We start from the raw sequence: 16739 nt of genomic DNA, 5'->3' as shown, positions 1-16739 counted from the left end.
CACTACAAGTAAAGTGCTGCACTAAATATACTCAAAGAGCAAAAAGTTAAAGTACTTTTAGTGCAGTAAAATGTTCCCTGTCAGTGTTTTCCTATTATATCTGATGTTTTTGATTAATACTATCGCTGCATTAATGTGTTAATGTCACATGTTAGTGCTGTAGTTGTTCATCTTATTTATTTATTTATTTATTTTTGCTGATACTTTGGTATTTGTTATATTATGTTTATACTGTGGTTAAGTTAGTTAACTAAATGATGTAAATACTTCCCTCACCACTGGTTGTTAGTGCCAAACTGCTCCTGTCACCCTCCAGCAGAGCAGGTGGCGCTAGACTACCAGAATGACAACCGCTAATAAGAACAACGAAGAAGAAAAAGACCGGAAGTTTTCTTCGAGGCGTCGTTTTCAAAGCCCGTTAACGGCCGACTGTTGTCTTGGTGCTGCGTTTGTGGACCTATAAACAAGACAACACGACCAGTACCAGCACACTTCACCTTTAATGTTTCTTTAATGGATTCACTGTAACAGCCACAGCCCTCTCTCAGGTGAGAAACAAACACATTAAACGTCCGTTTGTAGCTAACATTGCTCATATTTACTGCTTGTTTTGCTGCTATAGCGTTAGCCTAGCTTGCGTTTGAGAAGGATATACCGAACCCTCTTCAGAAATCTGTCACTTTAAGATCGGCTTGCTTATAAAAAACTGTTAAACTGCATTTATTAACTAAACTTTTAGCCAACTTAAAGTCTATAATCTACTGGTAAAATCGGCCCGTCATGAGCCACAACTAGCTAATTGTATTTGGCTGGAAATGGGTTCAACGCTCGTATAGTACTAACGTTGCTAGCTAACTATACTTTTATATCAAGTACCAACATTTAGTGGCGATTAATTTAACATGTTTCAGCTTTTAGTGAGATCATCATATAGGCTTTGTGTCATATTAAGCATTTAGATACGGTCATTCTTACTTAATCTAACAGTTTACCAGTTTGTAAAATTGTCGCTTGAGTGAATGGGGTTCGCTTTGAAACAACCGTCTGCTCGTTATTTGTTGATTTGCACTTGATTGTCAGCTAATTAAAACAACAGCTCTGCAGTGTATGCTACCTCCATCAAAGTTAAACGTGTTCAGTCTGTTTTAGAAAGTGCTGATTCAACTTTATTGTCATTTTGGCGGCTGTAGTTTGTGGTGCTGTTGAGTTTTCATGTCTCACAGCTGAGAGGTGTTTATATTGTATGAATTAAGGTTGACTGTTTATAACATATATCTTTTTTGACATTGATTTTTATCCAATTTTTTATCTTAGAAACTTACTGAATCCAAACAATGCTAAATTGAGAATACCCAGACTTAGTTAGGGTTATTGGGATATGTAATACAAGTTGACCAAAAATATTCACAAAACACAAAAAGTGTAATTATTTCCAAATGTGGTATCAAAATACTAAAGACATAAAACAATAAAATTATGGAAGCCAAAATGAAATCCTTGAAGCATAAACTCAAAAAACACCCACATCAAACCACCTACAAGTCGCCTCATTCCTCCTTTCCCCCCTTCAGGATTCATGCTACCTCACTGACTCGAAACCGAAGGACATGATGGACATCCTGGATTTCACAGAGGAGGAAATTCAAGGACAACTGGCAGTCATGGGCTACAGAAATATACCAGTTCACAGGGTGCACGAAGTCAAGCAAGGTGAGACCCTTAAACATCCATCTTCTCTGCCTCCATCCAAGCCTGACTTGTGTTTTTCAGCTTGTTTGAGACCGTGAATGTTGTGGATGTTAAAAAATAATTACATGTCAACATATTGTTGTCAGACTCTTCAATGATTATATCTCAACGAAAGACTGAAGACCAGAAAAACGTCAACAGTGGTGATTTTCAGGTTTTCCCTCGTCCTAAAGGATCACAGCTTCTCTTTGTGTTATGTCAGGTGTTGATGAACTGATTCAACGTGGACGAGGGAGAAGCCTCGCCTCGCCCCCTCAGACAAACACAGCCGAGTCTCAGACAGCCACTTCTCGGCCGAGTCCTCCTGCCTACACCAAAGAGAAAGGTCAGGGACATGTCTTACTGCGGGATAATAAGAACTACATGTTAATAACACCTTTATCCAAAAAAAAAAAGCACATCAGTCACAACAATGTCAGATTCGCCTGTGTGTTATCTGGTGAATGATGTGTTTTTCTTCACAGTTGGTCAGCACTACTTTGGAAACTCTGGTGAAGGGTTTTTCTTACATGCTGGACCGTCGGACTATAACAGAGAGGTAAGTGTTAACCACCAGGGCCTTAAATAATAGTGCAGTGTTTTTAAGGCTATATTACAATACACATTATTATTTCTATTATATTTGTGTTGTTTTTTCTGAAATCTCTGCAAATCTCCACATTTCAACTGGACAAACAAATATTGAAATCGTCACACTTTAATCTTAATCAGACACATGTTGATTCATTCTATGTATGATTTAACACAGGTGCCCACCACCAGTCAGAACAGAGACTATGGACAGCAGCGGAGACACTTCGACCCGTATGCTCGGCACTCAGTGGCTCCGAGGCACCAGCTGCCTCCAGGTGCTCCCAGCAGGCTGCAGGTGGAACCGGATCCGGACGACACCCTCGACCCACCGTTCACTGACAGCTACACATCCTCTCCTGACACCCAGGACAGACGCTTCATCAAGAGGAAAGTCCTGAGGTAATTTTAATCTTCAGCTGTTGTTTCAATCATTCATTTATTTGTTTATTTGTCACGTTTCAGGTTGAATTTTTTTTACATTTGATCTTTAAAAAAGAGCAGAATGAAATATTGTTTCTCTCATGAGTGGGTTATAAAAACAGACAAAACATCAAGTGTCTGACTGCAATCAATGACCTGAATGTGTTTAAATCAAGTGCATCATGGTCAAACAAAGTAGTTTAGATATTTCTGATTCAGTTTAAAATGGCTCGTCTGCCAAATTCAGTTCACTAAAGATTTTAAAGAAAAGAGGAAAATAAATGTAGACCTGTGAGACAGAATAATAGCGGGGAAAAAATAATATTTACAGACAGTGAAAAGCATAAAACAAAAGAAACTGTGAAACACTTGATGACTGTGTTTACATGATTAATTTCAGCAGGAGTTAACAGAAACAGGGAATGTGTGACACATTGAAAAAGACACAAATGTAAACTGAAAACTTACAAAATAATTGCTCACTGACTCACACGCTGCACGAGGATAACAACAACTGTCTGAAAAATAAATCTAAAACAATATATTTTGTCATCAGTGGATCAGGCCGGGAACGAGTCCTCTGTGACGGCTGGAACTGGACCTTCGTTCTTCATCATCTCTGCTGCAAATGTAACAATAATGGTGTTTTTTCTTTTTCCATCACCAGGAAACATAAAGGACAAACTCTCGTCTGCGATGAATCCGTCTACAGTGAAGACTCAGGTAGTGACAGTGACACAGTTATTAACTTCTGATCATCTGTTTAGAGATTTCGTTCTATAATATTAATAATGATCTTGATTTAAAGATCACTTTAAATCAGACTCAGGTTACAAAGTGCTTCACACAACATCAACAAATTATAAAATCATTATAGAATATTATTAATTCAGGACTTTAAGGTCACAAAAGACAATTCATGGAAACGGCACAAAGAAGGTAACTCCAATAACAGTCACATAAAAGAAAAGTACTGAAGTAAAACTTAATAAAACAAAGAATTAAAACGAGTATAAGCTCCCTGATAATATGTTTTAATGATGCTGACTCCGTGTGCTAAAGTTGGAGATCCAGCATTTCAAATACCCCAATATCATCCTTTAATGATAAGTTATTTTAACTGTTTATTTTATAGGATTTTGCTGAAAATAAGAACCACAAAGTAACAAATTAGGAAAAGAAAAATCACGTTAAAAGTTCGCTTTAAATCTTTATTGTCACGTTTCTCTTAAATGGAAACCAGCCGTGAGATAAAATATCGTGGGATCAAATAAAAACAGGGAATAAACACAAAGACACAGAGATGTAATGCCTTTGGTCACCAGCAGCTGGAGCTGTTTCTGTTTCGAGAGGAGGGTGAAGCTCCTGGATATCAGCTTTAATCCTCTTAGCTCTCTCCTTAAGCCCTCTGCCTCCACACATCACTCACCTCAGCAGGAGAAAGAGTCGCCACCATGTACAAAATGTACAACAATCGGTTTGACGACGAAAGTGACGGTGACAAGAGTTCTCTCAACTCTTCTTTTTGGTCCGATGGAGAGCGCGAGGCAGACGAGGAAGAGGAGGAGAAGAAGAAGGTGGAGGTTGAGCGAGTGATCAGCGAGGAAAACTCCAAACCTGTTGTCGCTGCTGAGGAGTCTCTGCAGGAGGCTTCAGGGGAAGACAAGCCTGAGCTGAGTGAGGACAACATGAGCGAGGAGAGTCTGGAAGGTGGAAGCGATGATGATGATGATGATTATGATGGTGATGGTGATTATGATGAAGAGGAAGATGATGACGAAGAAGAAGAAGGTGAAGTAGGAGAACCAGGAGAAACAGAAGGAGATGGAGAGGAAGATGAGGAAGAACAAGGACAAGCAGGAGAAGGAGAAGCAGAAGAGGAAGAAGAAGAAGAAGATGATGAGAAAGTAGGAGAAGATGAAGAAGAAGAAGCAGAAGAGGAGGAGGAGGAAGAAGAAGGTGAAGTAGGAGAAACAGAAGGAGAGGAAGATGAGGAAGAACAAGGACAAGCAGGAGAAGAAGAAGCAGAAGAGAAGGAAGAAGAAGATGATGAGAAAGTAGGAGAAAAAGAAGAAGAAGAGGAGGAAGAGGAAGAAGAAGAAGAAAACTGTAGCAGCAGTTGTGACAGTCCAGCTCCGAGTCTGATGACCTCCGGCTACGGCACCTACAGACTGGAGGAGCAGGAGGGAGGAGACTACAGAGACGACCACACCATCACAGAGTTTGATCAGGACAGTCGAGGAGATCTGTCCGAGACCAAAGACGATGAAGATGACGACCGGTCGCTTTGCAGCTTCGGCGGGTTTGACATCGAACCCACAGAGGTGGACTACAGCGGGACTCGTCCACTGAGCGTGTTAGACGACCCTGAGCCTGAAGCTAACGTGGTGTGTTGTGATGATGATGATGATGATGATGGTCTGAATGAAGAGGTGGACATCACACACATGAAACCAGAAGACGATGAAGAACCGGCGGATGAGGAGAAATTTGAAGATCTACATGCAGCGTGTGAAAATGAGGCGACAAATGCAACAGCAGAGGAGCAACAGCACGCCTCTGTAGCTGAAGACAAACTCCTGCTGGACGAGAAGCGTTTGGAGGGTCACAGTGTTGATGTTGGAGGGCTGAAACAATATGAAAGAGTAGGAGAAGAAGAAACGCAGGACCTCGAAGAACCAGAGGACAAAGTGGAGTCTGATCCGGACGAGTCTTCGAGCAACAAAGACATAAAGTTCATCGACTCCAAAGTGAATTTCAGCCAGATGACGTTTGACGAGATGTGTGAGGAGTGGGAAGGAAACCTGAGACCGAAGAAGGGTAAACGGGTTCCTGTCTCACCGTTTGAGATATTAATGCCGTCTGTCTGTTCACATCGTTAGTATCAGGATGTTAAAGGACAACAGTCGAGCCATTTGTTTTTCTTCCAACATTATTAACACATTCAGTTTTCTGTATTTATGAAGTGTTCAGACAGAATGACTATTTCTATGTGACTACCACCTTTACTGGTCAAAGTCTATTAAGATCTTAATTCATGTACAATAACTTCCTTTCCTTCTGGGCGATATGGCCTTAAAATAATAACTGCGATATTTGTAAGCCATGTCGCATAAACAACATACTGTATGTCTCGATATTTTGAAATCTACCCTAAAAGCATTTCATAAATGTTTTAACTGGACTACAAAATCAAATGTCATGATATTTGACTAAATACCTCAATATTGAGACAATATTTTTGGGATGAGTATTTGTACTTTCACAAAATATTAACCCAAATCAGATTATTCAAATTTAAAAGGTTATCAAAAATGTGTCTAGTGAGTTAAAAAAATTACAACATGTTACTGTCGAACCAGAAACAGACACTTTCACAACACGATTTACAAACTCTTAGATGATAAACTGTCTCCTATCACGAGACGACATATATATTGTATACGTCGCCCGGTCCTACTATCAATAATTACGAGGTTATAGAGGGAAACTAATTAGTGCTCTATAATGACTAATAAAGAGCCAATTTGTCACTAATATGCATACTAACAGGCAACTATTAAATGCTTAAAGGAACAGTTCTCCCTCCATGCTGATGTAAAGTCAGGTGAAGTCTCGTAGTCCACAAAACATTTCTCCATGCTGTCTCCAGCTACTTCAGTTGTTTAGCAGAATGCTGCAACTCTGTTTTACTGTGAAGCTCCAGAAATGTTTTGTGGACTACGAGACTTCATCTGACTTTATATCAGCATGGAGGGAAGAGATGACTTTTCCTTTTTAACATGTGTAATGTGAGTTTTCCCCAAATTATAGATCGAGCAGTAAACAATAAACATCTGAAGCAACTTTATGACTTTAGTTTACTGGTCTGAGTCCTCTCACCTGCTGGAAAACTGATCCGATTGATTAACTTCTGTTTGTATTGAAGAACAAATCCTGATGATCTCTCTGATTGTGGTGTGTGTGTGTGTGTGTGTGTGTGTGTGTGTGTGTGTGTGTGTGTGTGTGTGTGTGTGTGTGTGTGTGTGCGTGTGCGTGTGTGTGCAGACGCAGCGAGCAGTCTGGAGGAGCGACTGGCGGACCTTAATTTGTCCACGTCGGCTCAACACGACTTTGAGACGGAGACCGAAGACGTGACCGGTCAGAGCGACACCCAGAGCTCGGAGTCAGACGGAGTCCCTATGAGCGCCTTCGAATCCTACATAAGAGGCATGGTGGGTAATGTAGTCTCCCAGATTGTTTGTGTCGGGTACAGAACAAAGTCTGAAGAGTTGGAGCTGATTTAATGTCTTTGATTGTCACCAACTCGTCGGTTTACTGTCGTTCCTGTTTGCACAGACTCGAGCTCAAAGAGCCGGTGACATCAAGCCCAAACACAAGTCCTGTAAGTCAACACAGACCTAATGTACCAAGTCTTATTATTGTTTTAATGACACTGAACTGTTTTATAATTCATCAACAAATGTTTGTTTCAGTCATCCGACCGGTGGTGAATCAGCAACCAAGAAAGAAGACAGACCCAGTGGCCAAGTGAGTTACAAACAGACTCCTGCCTGGGAAACATAAATTAACTCGATCCACAAGAAACACAAACATTTGTCTTCCTCGATTCACATTCAGTCTGACAGTTGACGTGTTTGGTCGGGTGGTTTCCTCGTCTCTGCAGGTATTTCCAGTATAAGCAGCTGTGGGACATGTTTAAACTTCCTGGAGAGCAGGACAGAAAAGCCGTCCGCCTGGAGATAAAGGTGTGAAACTACTTCTGTACAAATATTGTGTCCAAATATTTACCTGGAAGCTCTCCTCTTAGTGTCGGCTGCAGTCGTACTTCATGATTCTCCACAGTGTTCAGTTTTGACACTTATCATGGAAGTCATACACTTCTCTACTATCTGCTGTCTTCAGATGTTCAAGTTACAACTTTTGTAGGTTTTGCTTTAAAAAGTTTTCCTTTGATTTCAGGAACGACTTGCGTACCAGCCTCCACCAGTAAGTACTCTCCCAAATATTCTCCTCAAGCCGTATGTATCATGTTTTTTATTGACAAATCTTTGTTGTCACATCTACACCAATATAAAACAGTGATCAGAACTATTCTGCGCTCCTTTAAGAACTCATGACGAAAGATCTTTCAACAGCAACGCATGTTCACCTGCTTTCATTTGTATCCAAACAACAACTTTACAAGACAGAAATATCACTGCTCCGATCATCTGTCTCTCAAACCTCAGTCTGTACAGTGCGACAACAAACGTGTAAATGTAACACAAACGTCTCCCATCGTTTCTGTGGACTAAAGGCTCATTTATGTTCGAAAATAGATCTGTTTCAAACGATACAACAGTGGCTGCCCACGTTTCTTCCATGCATCCTTCACGTTGGTATGGATGTTAGGCAATACAACCACTAGAGGGCGCCGTTTAGGCCTCCCACTTACTTCCTGTCCAATCTCCTCCCAGCTGTTCACTTTGTCTCTGTCCCCTTGCAGAGCAACATACAGACGGATGTTAATGATGCTTAAAACTCACTAACTGATGACCTCTCCTCAAAAAGCTCCACCATTTTTATGACTTCCTCCTTTTGTCTCACTTGAACAATCTGACCACACTATGTAGAACGGATCTGTATGTAACGTGGAGCATAAATGAGCCTGAACACGTCTGACAGTTTTCAGCAGGGACTCACTGTCGAGGTCCATTAAGTCTTGTGTTGTTGTGTTGCAGCCGAAGCCTCGGAGAGTTTACCTGCCCAACACCTACATCGTGCCAACAGATAAGAGGCGCTCGGCGCTGCGCTGGGAGATCAGGAACGATCTGGCTCATGGACTCGTCCCGTACAAATACAGCCATCGATTTTAGGCCTTTTGTTCTCCACATGCCTTTTAGATACTTTTAATAAAACTTTGCAATGTTTTTTTTTTTTTTTTTTCATTGGCATTATTTATTGATGACTTGTTTTTTACATAATAAACACATAAAGAAAACATCTGTCTCACTGCAGTCAGTGAATATATTACAGCTGGTTCGTGTCCTCTACGGGAGGTCCGAGTAGGGCAGTTTGAACGGGTACAGAGGTGTGTAGCGCTCGTCGTGCCAGAGCAGCTTGTCTTCCAGAAACTTGATCGTGTCCAGCGTGAGGACGACCGCTTCATGTTTCAGCAGGCTGTGGACATTCAGACCTGACGGAGAAGAGACGTGTCCGTTGGTTGGTCGGTTGGGTTGTCAGCAGGATTACACACAAAAAATCTAGTGATCTTAAATTATGGTTAAGCAGTTATAGGTAGCTTTAAAATTTAGTGTTACATTTCAAAAAGTTTTAGTTTAGCTGCAGAGGTGCTGCGTGTCAACTTACCGATGGCTGGAATAATGTTGACCGTCTTCAAACTTGCTGTCGCCTGAAGGATGTTTTCAGGAATCTCTTCAGCTCTGAAAGCAACAAGAACAACTTCAGCACTGAGCGAACCGCAGAGGAAATACACGTTTTTATTTAAGTCGCACTCACACGTCGACTATTAGCACCGACTGTCCCCAGTGTCTCTGTTTGATGAGCTCCAGCAGGTACTGGGAGTCAGGAGTGGGGATGTTCAGAGAGTCCACGATGTGAAGGTAGTCCTGAGAAGATACACAATATTCTGTTCAACGTGCAGGTCAACACTTCAAGTTAAAAAAAAGAAAAAGATTAGAGCTGAAACGAGCTGAATTATTTTGACTGATTATTTTGATCGCTTCAGTTTTGGGTAAAAAAAAAAAAAAGTGTAAAAAGCTTCTGAACTGTGAAGATTTTGTCTGTTGTCTGATCTGACAGTAAACTGATTATATTCAGGATGTGGGCTGCAGGTCGGACAGAACAAACAACTATTTTTCACTTACAATTTCAATTCACCTTGAAAATAAATCTTTTAATCTAAATAATCTCCAGATTCATTGATTAAACAAAATATCGAAGCCCTACTCGATTTCTGTCCATATCTCGCATTTGCCTTTTTTAAGTATTTTGAACTGATATTTTTTTAGGCCTCTGAAAACTAATAAAATATTAATTTCACACAGAACTGAAGGAGTTAAAGCTGATTTGTTTTCAGGGACTGTCCTGAGTTACCTGAGCCATCTTGGAGCTCAGAGCCACTTTGAGTCCGAGCACTCGAACCTTCATGGGTAACATGTAGTAGTAACTGGTCGGTCCTCTGGGTCCGTGAGCCACCCCACCTGAGAGAAACACATCAGCTGTCAGACCTCTGACCTCCAGATCAAACCACTGAGGTGGAAACATCAGATTTCTGTCACAGATCTGATTTGTGTCACTTCAGAAGACGACAGACTGAAACAGAATTCATTTACATCTGAATAAAAGATTGAAAACACATGAAGCAGACGAATGGAGAGAAAAACAATGTGGTCACCTCCTCTCCATAACGGTGATCTGATGCTTCCGTGACGCGCTCGTCCGCTTCCTTTCTGTTTCCATGGTTTCTTGCCTCCCCCTCTGACCTCCGACCTGACCTTTGTGTTGGCGTGGCTCTGACGGATCAAAACAAAGATCAGTCAAGCCATCATTGCGTCACGTCCGAGATCCTGTGTGTGACCTTCTGTTGTGTTCAGCCACGATTCTCACTGCTCATGCTGACTGATGTCAGAAACAGTTTATCATTCAGAAAACACAGGTTGCATTGAACCTGGTTGGGTTTCAGCCTGTAATGTAGTCTGAGCTAAATTGTTTTCTCTCTCTATTTATGACTGAGAACTGGTGGATGAAAAAAATAAAATCACCTTGAAAAAAAAATTCAAAAATTGAAACCAATGAAAAAGAAATGTTGCCATGTGTGAGAGCAGTACGCTTTGGCAGGAGTCTTTTTTGTAAGGTGTGTAAAGTGTAATACTCATTTTGACCACAAGAGGCTGAAGAGCACGACTACCTCATGTTCTAATTAGGAATAAAGACATTCGTGTTTTCATGATTTCTCACAAGATACATTAACTGTGTGTTAGCAGGTTTTTTTTGTCTTTTGGCCGGGAATGTGTCACGGGTGGAACACCCCCCCAAAAAAAGAAAAATTCGCCCTGAAAAAAAAAAAAAAAAATCAATTTGGAAAAAAAATTCATCTCGATATCAATTTCACCTTCAAAAAAAAAATCACCTTGAAAAAAAATTTCATCTTGAAAAAAAAATTCAAAAATTTAAACCAATGAAAACGCAATGTTGTCATGTGTGAAACTGAGTTGGGAAAAAAAATATTGGAATTTTTTCAATTTATTTCAGGTGAGAAACAAAGTGATTTTAAATTATTTTTCCAGGAGATTTTTTTATGTTAAACTAAGTGAGCAGTACGTTTTGGCAGGAGAGTCTTCACTTTGGAAAAAAAAATTTCACCCTGAATTTTTTTTTTTTTACCCTGAAATAAAAAATTGCCTTGAAAAAAAAAATCACCTTGAAAAAAAAAAATCGCCTTTGAAAAAAAATTCACCTTGAAAAAAAAATTCACCTTGGAAAAAAAATTCATCTTGAAAAAAAAATTCACCATGAAAAAAAAATTCACCTTGAAAAAAAAATTCACCTTGAAAAAAAAATTCATCTTGAAAAAAAAATTCACCTTGAAAAAAAAATTCATCTTGAAAAAAAATTTCACCTTGAAAAAAAAATTCACCATGAAAAAGATTCACTGTTTCACACATGAAAAAAAAAATTGGAGAAAATGTTTTTCGCCTGTTTTCACAGGTGGAAAAAGATGAAGGAGCTTAGAAAGATTATCCTGGTAAAACTGTTCCCAAGTTCTCATAAACACAAGAGAGAAAACCAGATCAGAGCTCCAGACAAAGAGTTTCTTCACTTGCCCTTCAGGGCTTCCGTACTAAACCCCCCCCACCAAATACATCTAACATTACATGAAGAAACAGAAATTACAGCATCTAAAAATAAGTGATGACTCACAATTCTTTTGAAATTTCTCTGCCAAGTTTCCACCGCATGGAGAATATCGAGCCTGAGAGGAGAACACACAACTGATTAACACTCCATACATTTAACACACTCTCCTTTCCAGTCTTCATATCGAAGCGTTTGACAATATGAGCTCATCTCTACCTTGGAGGCACTGCGAAGACATCCGGGTGGAGCTGAGCCAAGCCCACCGGCTCGCCGTCCCGGCTCTCCAGGGTCTCCACCCACGTGTGGACGGGGCTCAGGTGAGCGGGAACGACGGCATCGCACTTCCTCAGGACGGGCAGGGAGCTGTCCGCAGGAGGAGGAGGACGCTCTGCAGGAGGGGAGAGCAGTCAGTGACGGATGACTCGATAATAATGCACACTTTACAACAACAGCAGCAACACACAGCCAACAAGTTTAGATTGAATTCATATGAACAGAAGTCAGTTGTTTTGACTTACTTAATCTGGCGGGATCCACCAGGTTCGTAGGCAGCAGTAGATTTGGAGGCAGAGCGCTCTCACCAGCGAACGACGAGGCGAACTGAGGGGAGAGAGCTTCTGGTTAGTGGAGCAGCTGGAGAGAAAAACACTGCCAAACCCTCTGATGGTGTCTTAATCCAGCACTGCACTCTGATTAACTACAGTGAAGCCACCTTTACATTTCCTACAGGTGGACACGTGGTAAAATAAAGACACACCACGATCATAAGTTACTGAAGCCTCGAGCGACGATCATTCGCAGTGATTTCTTTCTTATTGTGTCAAAAAATCAAACGTGAAAACTTTTATACGATGTAGCCTTCAAATATCTGCTTTTACTTCATAACTGACTTCAGCACTAAAACAATTATTTTTATTATATTAATCGATTGTCAGAAAATGAATCTGCAGCAATTTGGCAAAACGATTTAAGCACTTTATCAGGAAAACTGTTAAAAAAGGAAGTGAGGATTTGCTCCTTTTCTCTGTTTTTAATCATTATGATTGGAATATTTTGATATATATCACTTCAGCTTTGGGAAATTTTTTTCCAGCATTATTAACAAAGCTACACGTGCTTTACAGGGACAAGAGAAAATATTGATATAAAAGAAATAATAGATGATTAATCTGTAGTTAAAATAATCTTGATAGCCCAAACTGTCATGTTCTTTCTCAGGACTAATTAAAACATTTAGCATCTCGTGGTTTAACTCTTATTCTTGATCATATTGATGAAGATTCAGCTGCTCCTCTTCTTCATATTCTCTCCCTGAAAAGCACTCAGATTCATCATTATTAGACATTAACGAGTCAGATGTTGAGGTCATCAGTGGAAATAAATATCTATATCAGCTGTAGCTGTCAGGTGGTTAGAAAAACAACACACCCTGTAACTGGGCTCATAACAGCCGGAGTCATGACTGTCAGTCACCACGTTAATGTAACTGTGATGCTAATCCGCTGCAGGCTAACTGTCACTCACCCTCCTCACGGCTCCTCTGCCACAAACTACCACACAGCAGCGAAACATGTCGGCGCACCTTTCTTACACGCGCGCAGACACACACAGTTTACTCCTCAATTAGTTTCCATTCACATTATAAACGGGATCGGTGTGTGTCTGCTGCAGGAAAGGTCGCGGTGCGGTTCCGTGTGTGGTGCGTTGACGCGCGTTGATGACGTACGCGTCAAACGTAACCGTTGCGCGACGGTTAGCTGGGTTGACGCGTGTTGATGACGTAGCGCATCAAAACGTCACTGTTAAGCGACGGTCAGAAGCATCGAGCTGTCAGCTGTGATGTTTCTTAAGAGGTTTGCTAATATTTTCAATGGATTCCTGTTCACAGTGATCCTGACTATCATTATGGAAAATATCAAGACATTTTACTGTATGGTTTTATAGTAAATTAAAAAAAGCCCCGTCAAGTCAGCCGCCGCTTAGTATCTGTTGCGCATCTATTACTGCACTTACGGTACGGGTGCCCGACTTGGCCAAAATGGATGGGAAAGCAGTGTTTTTATACCCGGTGCAACGGTTAAACATGAGGGAAATTATAGGTTTGCTGATATTTTCAATGGATTCTTGTTCACAGTGATCCTGACTATCACTATAGAACATATCAAGACATTTCACTGTATGGTTTTATAATAAATTCAATTTAAAATCCCTCCCAGTGTCAAAGTGCATCAAGGCGAATGGATAATATCCTCAATTTCAAAATTGTATTAAAATGATCCCTTAAGAGGTTTGCTGATATTTTCAATGGATTCTTGTTCACAGTGATCCTGACTATCACTATAGAACATATCAAGACATTTCACTGTATGGTTTTATAATAAATTCAATTTAAAATCCCTCCCAGTGTCAAAGTGCATCAAGGCGAATGGATAATATCCTCAATTTCAAAATTGTATTAAAATTATTCCTTAAGAGGTTTGCTAATATTTTCAATGGATTCCTGTTCACAGTGATCCTGACTATCACTAGAGAACACATCAAGACATTTTACTGTATGGTTTTATAATAAATTCAATTCAAAATCCCTCCCAGTGTCAAAGTGCATGAAGGCGGATGGATAATTTCCTGCTTTTCAAAAATGTATTAAAATTATTCCTTAGGAGGTTTGCTAATATTTTCAATGGATTCTTGTTAACAGTGATCCTGACTATCATTATGGAAAATATCAAGACATTTTACTGTATGGTTTTATAATAAATTCAATTTAAAATCCCTCCCAGTGTCAAAGTGCATCAAGGCGAATGGATAATATCCTCAATTTCAAAAAAATATTAAAATGATTCCTTAAGAGGTTTGCTAATATTTTCAATTGATTCTTGTTCACAGTGATCCTGACTATCATTATGGAAAATATCAAGACATTTTACTGTATGGTTTTATAATAAATTCAATTCAAAATCCCTCCCAGTATCAAAGTGCATACTGGCGAATGGATAATTTCCTGCTTTTCAAAAATTAATTAAAATCATTCCTTAGGAGGTTGCTGTAGGCGATCCTTGTCTTTGAGCGTCACTGCAACATTTTCAATTCCCTAAACACACTCCATAGTACACTGAAAGATTACTGGGGAGGAACTCACACTCACTCTCTTTATAATAATAATATCATAATAATGATAGGGATTTGTCTCCAATACATTCTCAGGAGTTTCTCCAGATGCCCCTGGATCATGGATTTGTTTGCCCAGGTCTGGTCCAACATTTACAAAAAAATGATTAAAGCTGTTAGCTACATCCTCCATATTATAATTGTCTTTGTCCTTATCAATAAAATATTTAGGGTAGTTTGTTTTCCCTGGGCCATTTCTGATAATACCATTAAATATACTCCATATTATTTTTATATTTTGTTTTTGTTATCATCTAATAATTTCTTATAATAATCTTTCTTGCTTGCTCTTATAATATAAGTTAACTTATTCTTGTACTTTTTGTATTTATTTTCTGAATCTTTAGTTCTCTGTCTTATGAAACCTCTGTATAGTGCATTTTTTTATTTTGCAGGCATTTTGTAATCCCTTTTCTAATCCATGGACATTTAGTATCTATTTGTTTTCTGTTATATTCTTTGATTTGACAGTTTTTATCATAAAGTGACTTAAACAAAGTAATAAATGTTTCATAAGCACTATCAATGTCTCTTTTATGGTATATTATGTCCCAGTTTTGTCCTTTTTTAGTGCATTGATCGCTTCATCCGATCTCACTCGTCTGTATTCTGTTAGTTTGTATTGTTTGTTGCTTTGTGTATTTCAACAATTCTGTATGTTTACTGTGACACACTTTGAGTCTTCATCGAGTTCAATATGTTGATTTTATCTCTAACTTTGTGTATTTCTCTCCTCATGTCAACATCCTGTCCTCCACTTTTGGAGTTGGTTACTGTTGACTTGCTCTTTATTCCCCAAATTCATGCCTTTTAATATGGTTTCAGGACTGGTACAGTTGATGCAGCCCTTTCTGAGATTTACACTTGAAAGGGGGCTTGAAAGTTGGATTTTATTTTTTGTTACTAAAGACTTTCTTGGGGTTTTCAATAAAGAAAACAAATGAGCAAACCTGTGTCTTAAATCATGAGGACAGTATCCAGCCAATATGCACTTTGAAACTGGGAGGAATTTTGAATTGAATTTATTATAAAACCGTACAGTAAAATGTCTTGATATTTTCTATAATGATAGTCAGGATCACTGTGAACAAGAATCCATTGTAAATATTAGCAAGCCTCCTATGGAATAATTCTAATTAATTTTTGAAAAGCAGGAAATTAGCCATTCGCCAGTATGCACTTTGACACTGGGAGGGATTTTGAATTGAATTTATTATAAAACCGTACAGTAAAATGTCTTGATATTTTCTATAATGATAGTCAGGATCACTCTGAACAAGAATCCATTGTAAATATTAGCAAACCTCCTATGGAATAATTTAAATTAATTTTTGAAAAGCAGGAAATTATCCATTTGCCAGTATGCACTTTGACACTGGGAGGGATTTTGAATTGAATTTATTATAAAACCATACAGTAAAATGTCTTGATATTTTCCATAATGATAGTCAGGATCACTGTAAACAAGAATCCATTGAAAATATTAGCAAACCTCCTAAGGAATAATTTTAATACATTTTTGAAAAGCAGGAAATTATTCATTTGCCAGTATGCACTTTGACACTGGGAGGGATTTTGAATTGAATTTATTATAAAACCATACAGTAAAATGTCTTGATATTTTCCATAATGATAGTCAGGATCACTGTAAACAAGAATCCATTGAAAATATTAGCAAACCTCCTAAGGAATAATTTTAATACATTTTTGAAAAGCAGGAAATTATTCATTCGCCATGATACACGTTGACACTGGGAGGGATTTTGAATTGAATTTACTATAAAACCATACAGTAAAATGTCTTTATATTTTCCATAATGATAGTCAGGATCACTCTGAACAAGAATCCATTGTAAATATTAGCAAACCTCCTATAGAATAATTTAAATTAATTTTTGAAAAGCAGGAAATTATCCATTTGCCAGTATGCACTTTGACACTGGGAGGGATTTTGAATTGAATTTATT

General features: G+C 39.0%; 2 protein-coding genes across 2 annotated transcripts; one reads left to right on the top strand and one right to left on the bottom strand.

Moving 5' to 3' along the window:
- The first annotated feature begins 379 nt into the window (after nt 1-379).
- Nucleotides 380-8655, top strand: hyls1 (HYLS1 centriolar and ciliogenesis associated). Its single transcript, XM_084371719.1, has 12 exons — nt 380-548; nt 1572-1710; nt 1952-2074; nt 2214-2287; nt 2498-2721; nt 3410-3465; nt 6790-6956; nt 7081-7126; nt 7218-7272; nt 7409-7490; nt 7705-7731; nt 8466-8655. Exons 2-12 carry the CDS (start codon nt 1608-1610, stop codon nt 8598-8600), a joined length of 1092 nt encoding a protein of 363 aa, XP_084227845.1. The 5' UTR covers nt 380-548; nt 1572-1607; the 3' UTR covers nt 8601-8655.
- Nucleotides 8656-8760: 105 nt separating this feature from the next.
- mrpl4 (mitochondrial ribosomal protein L4) lies at nt 8761-13347 on the bottom strand. The gene is made up of 9 exons (XM_084371747.1): nt 13129-13347; nt 12123-12204; nt 11821-11992; nt 11668-11719; nt 10142-10259; nt 9841-9947; nt 9244-9353; nt 9094-9167; nt 8761-8920 (listed from the first exon to the last, which is right to left on the bottom strand). The coding sequence occupies exons 1-9, from the start codon at nt 13174-13176 to the stop codon at nt 8775-8777; spliced, it is 909 nt and encodes a 302-aa protein (XP_084227873.1). The 5' UTR covers nt 13177-13347; the 3' UTR covers nt 8761-8774.
- Nucleotides 13348-16739: the final 3392 nt, after the last annotated feature.

The sequence above is a fragment of the Pagrus pagrus genome, assembly GCF_965226575.1.
Source record: "Pagrus pagrus genome assembly, chromosome: 2".
Lineage (NCBI taxonomy): Eukaryota > Metazoa > Chordata > Actinopteri > Spariformes > Sparidae > Pagrus > Pagrus pagrus.
This window is presented reverse-complemented; position numbering and strand designations above follow the sequence as displayed.

What these genes read in the sequence shown, in the direction of transcription:
- hyls1 (XM_084371719.1), top strand. Translation starts at nt 1,608, where the DNA reads ATGATGGACATCCTGGATTTCACAGAGGAGGAAATTCAAGGACAACTG. An exon ending in AATCCTACATAAGAGGCATG is followed by an intron (nt 6,957 to 7,080) that starts GTGGGTAATGTA and finishes CTGTTTGCACAG; the next exon opens with ACTCGAGCTCAAAGAGCCGG. An exon ending in CAAGCCCAAACACAAGTCCT is followed by an intron (nt 7,127 to 7,217) that starts GTAAGTCAACAC and finishes TGTTTGTTTCAG; the next exon opens with TCATCCGACCGGTGGTGAAT.
- mrpl4 (XM_084371747.1), bottom strand. Translation starts at nt 13,176, where the DNA reads ATGTTTCGCTGCTGTGTGGTAGTTTGTGGCAGAGGAGCCGTGAGGAGG. An exon ending in GCAGAGGAGCCGTGAGGAGG is followed by an intron (nt 12,205 to 13,128) that starts GTGAGTGACAGT and finishes CTCTCCCCTCAG; the next exon opens with TTCGCCTCGTCGTTCGCTGG. An exon ending in TCGGTGCTAATAGTCGACGT is followed by an intron (nt 9,168 to 9,243) that starts GTGAGTGCGACT and finishes TGTTGCTTTCAG; the next exon opens with AGCTGAAGAGATTCCTGAAA.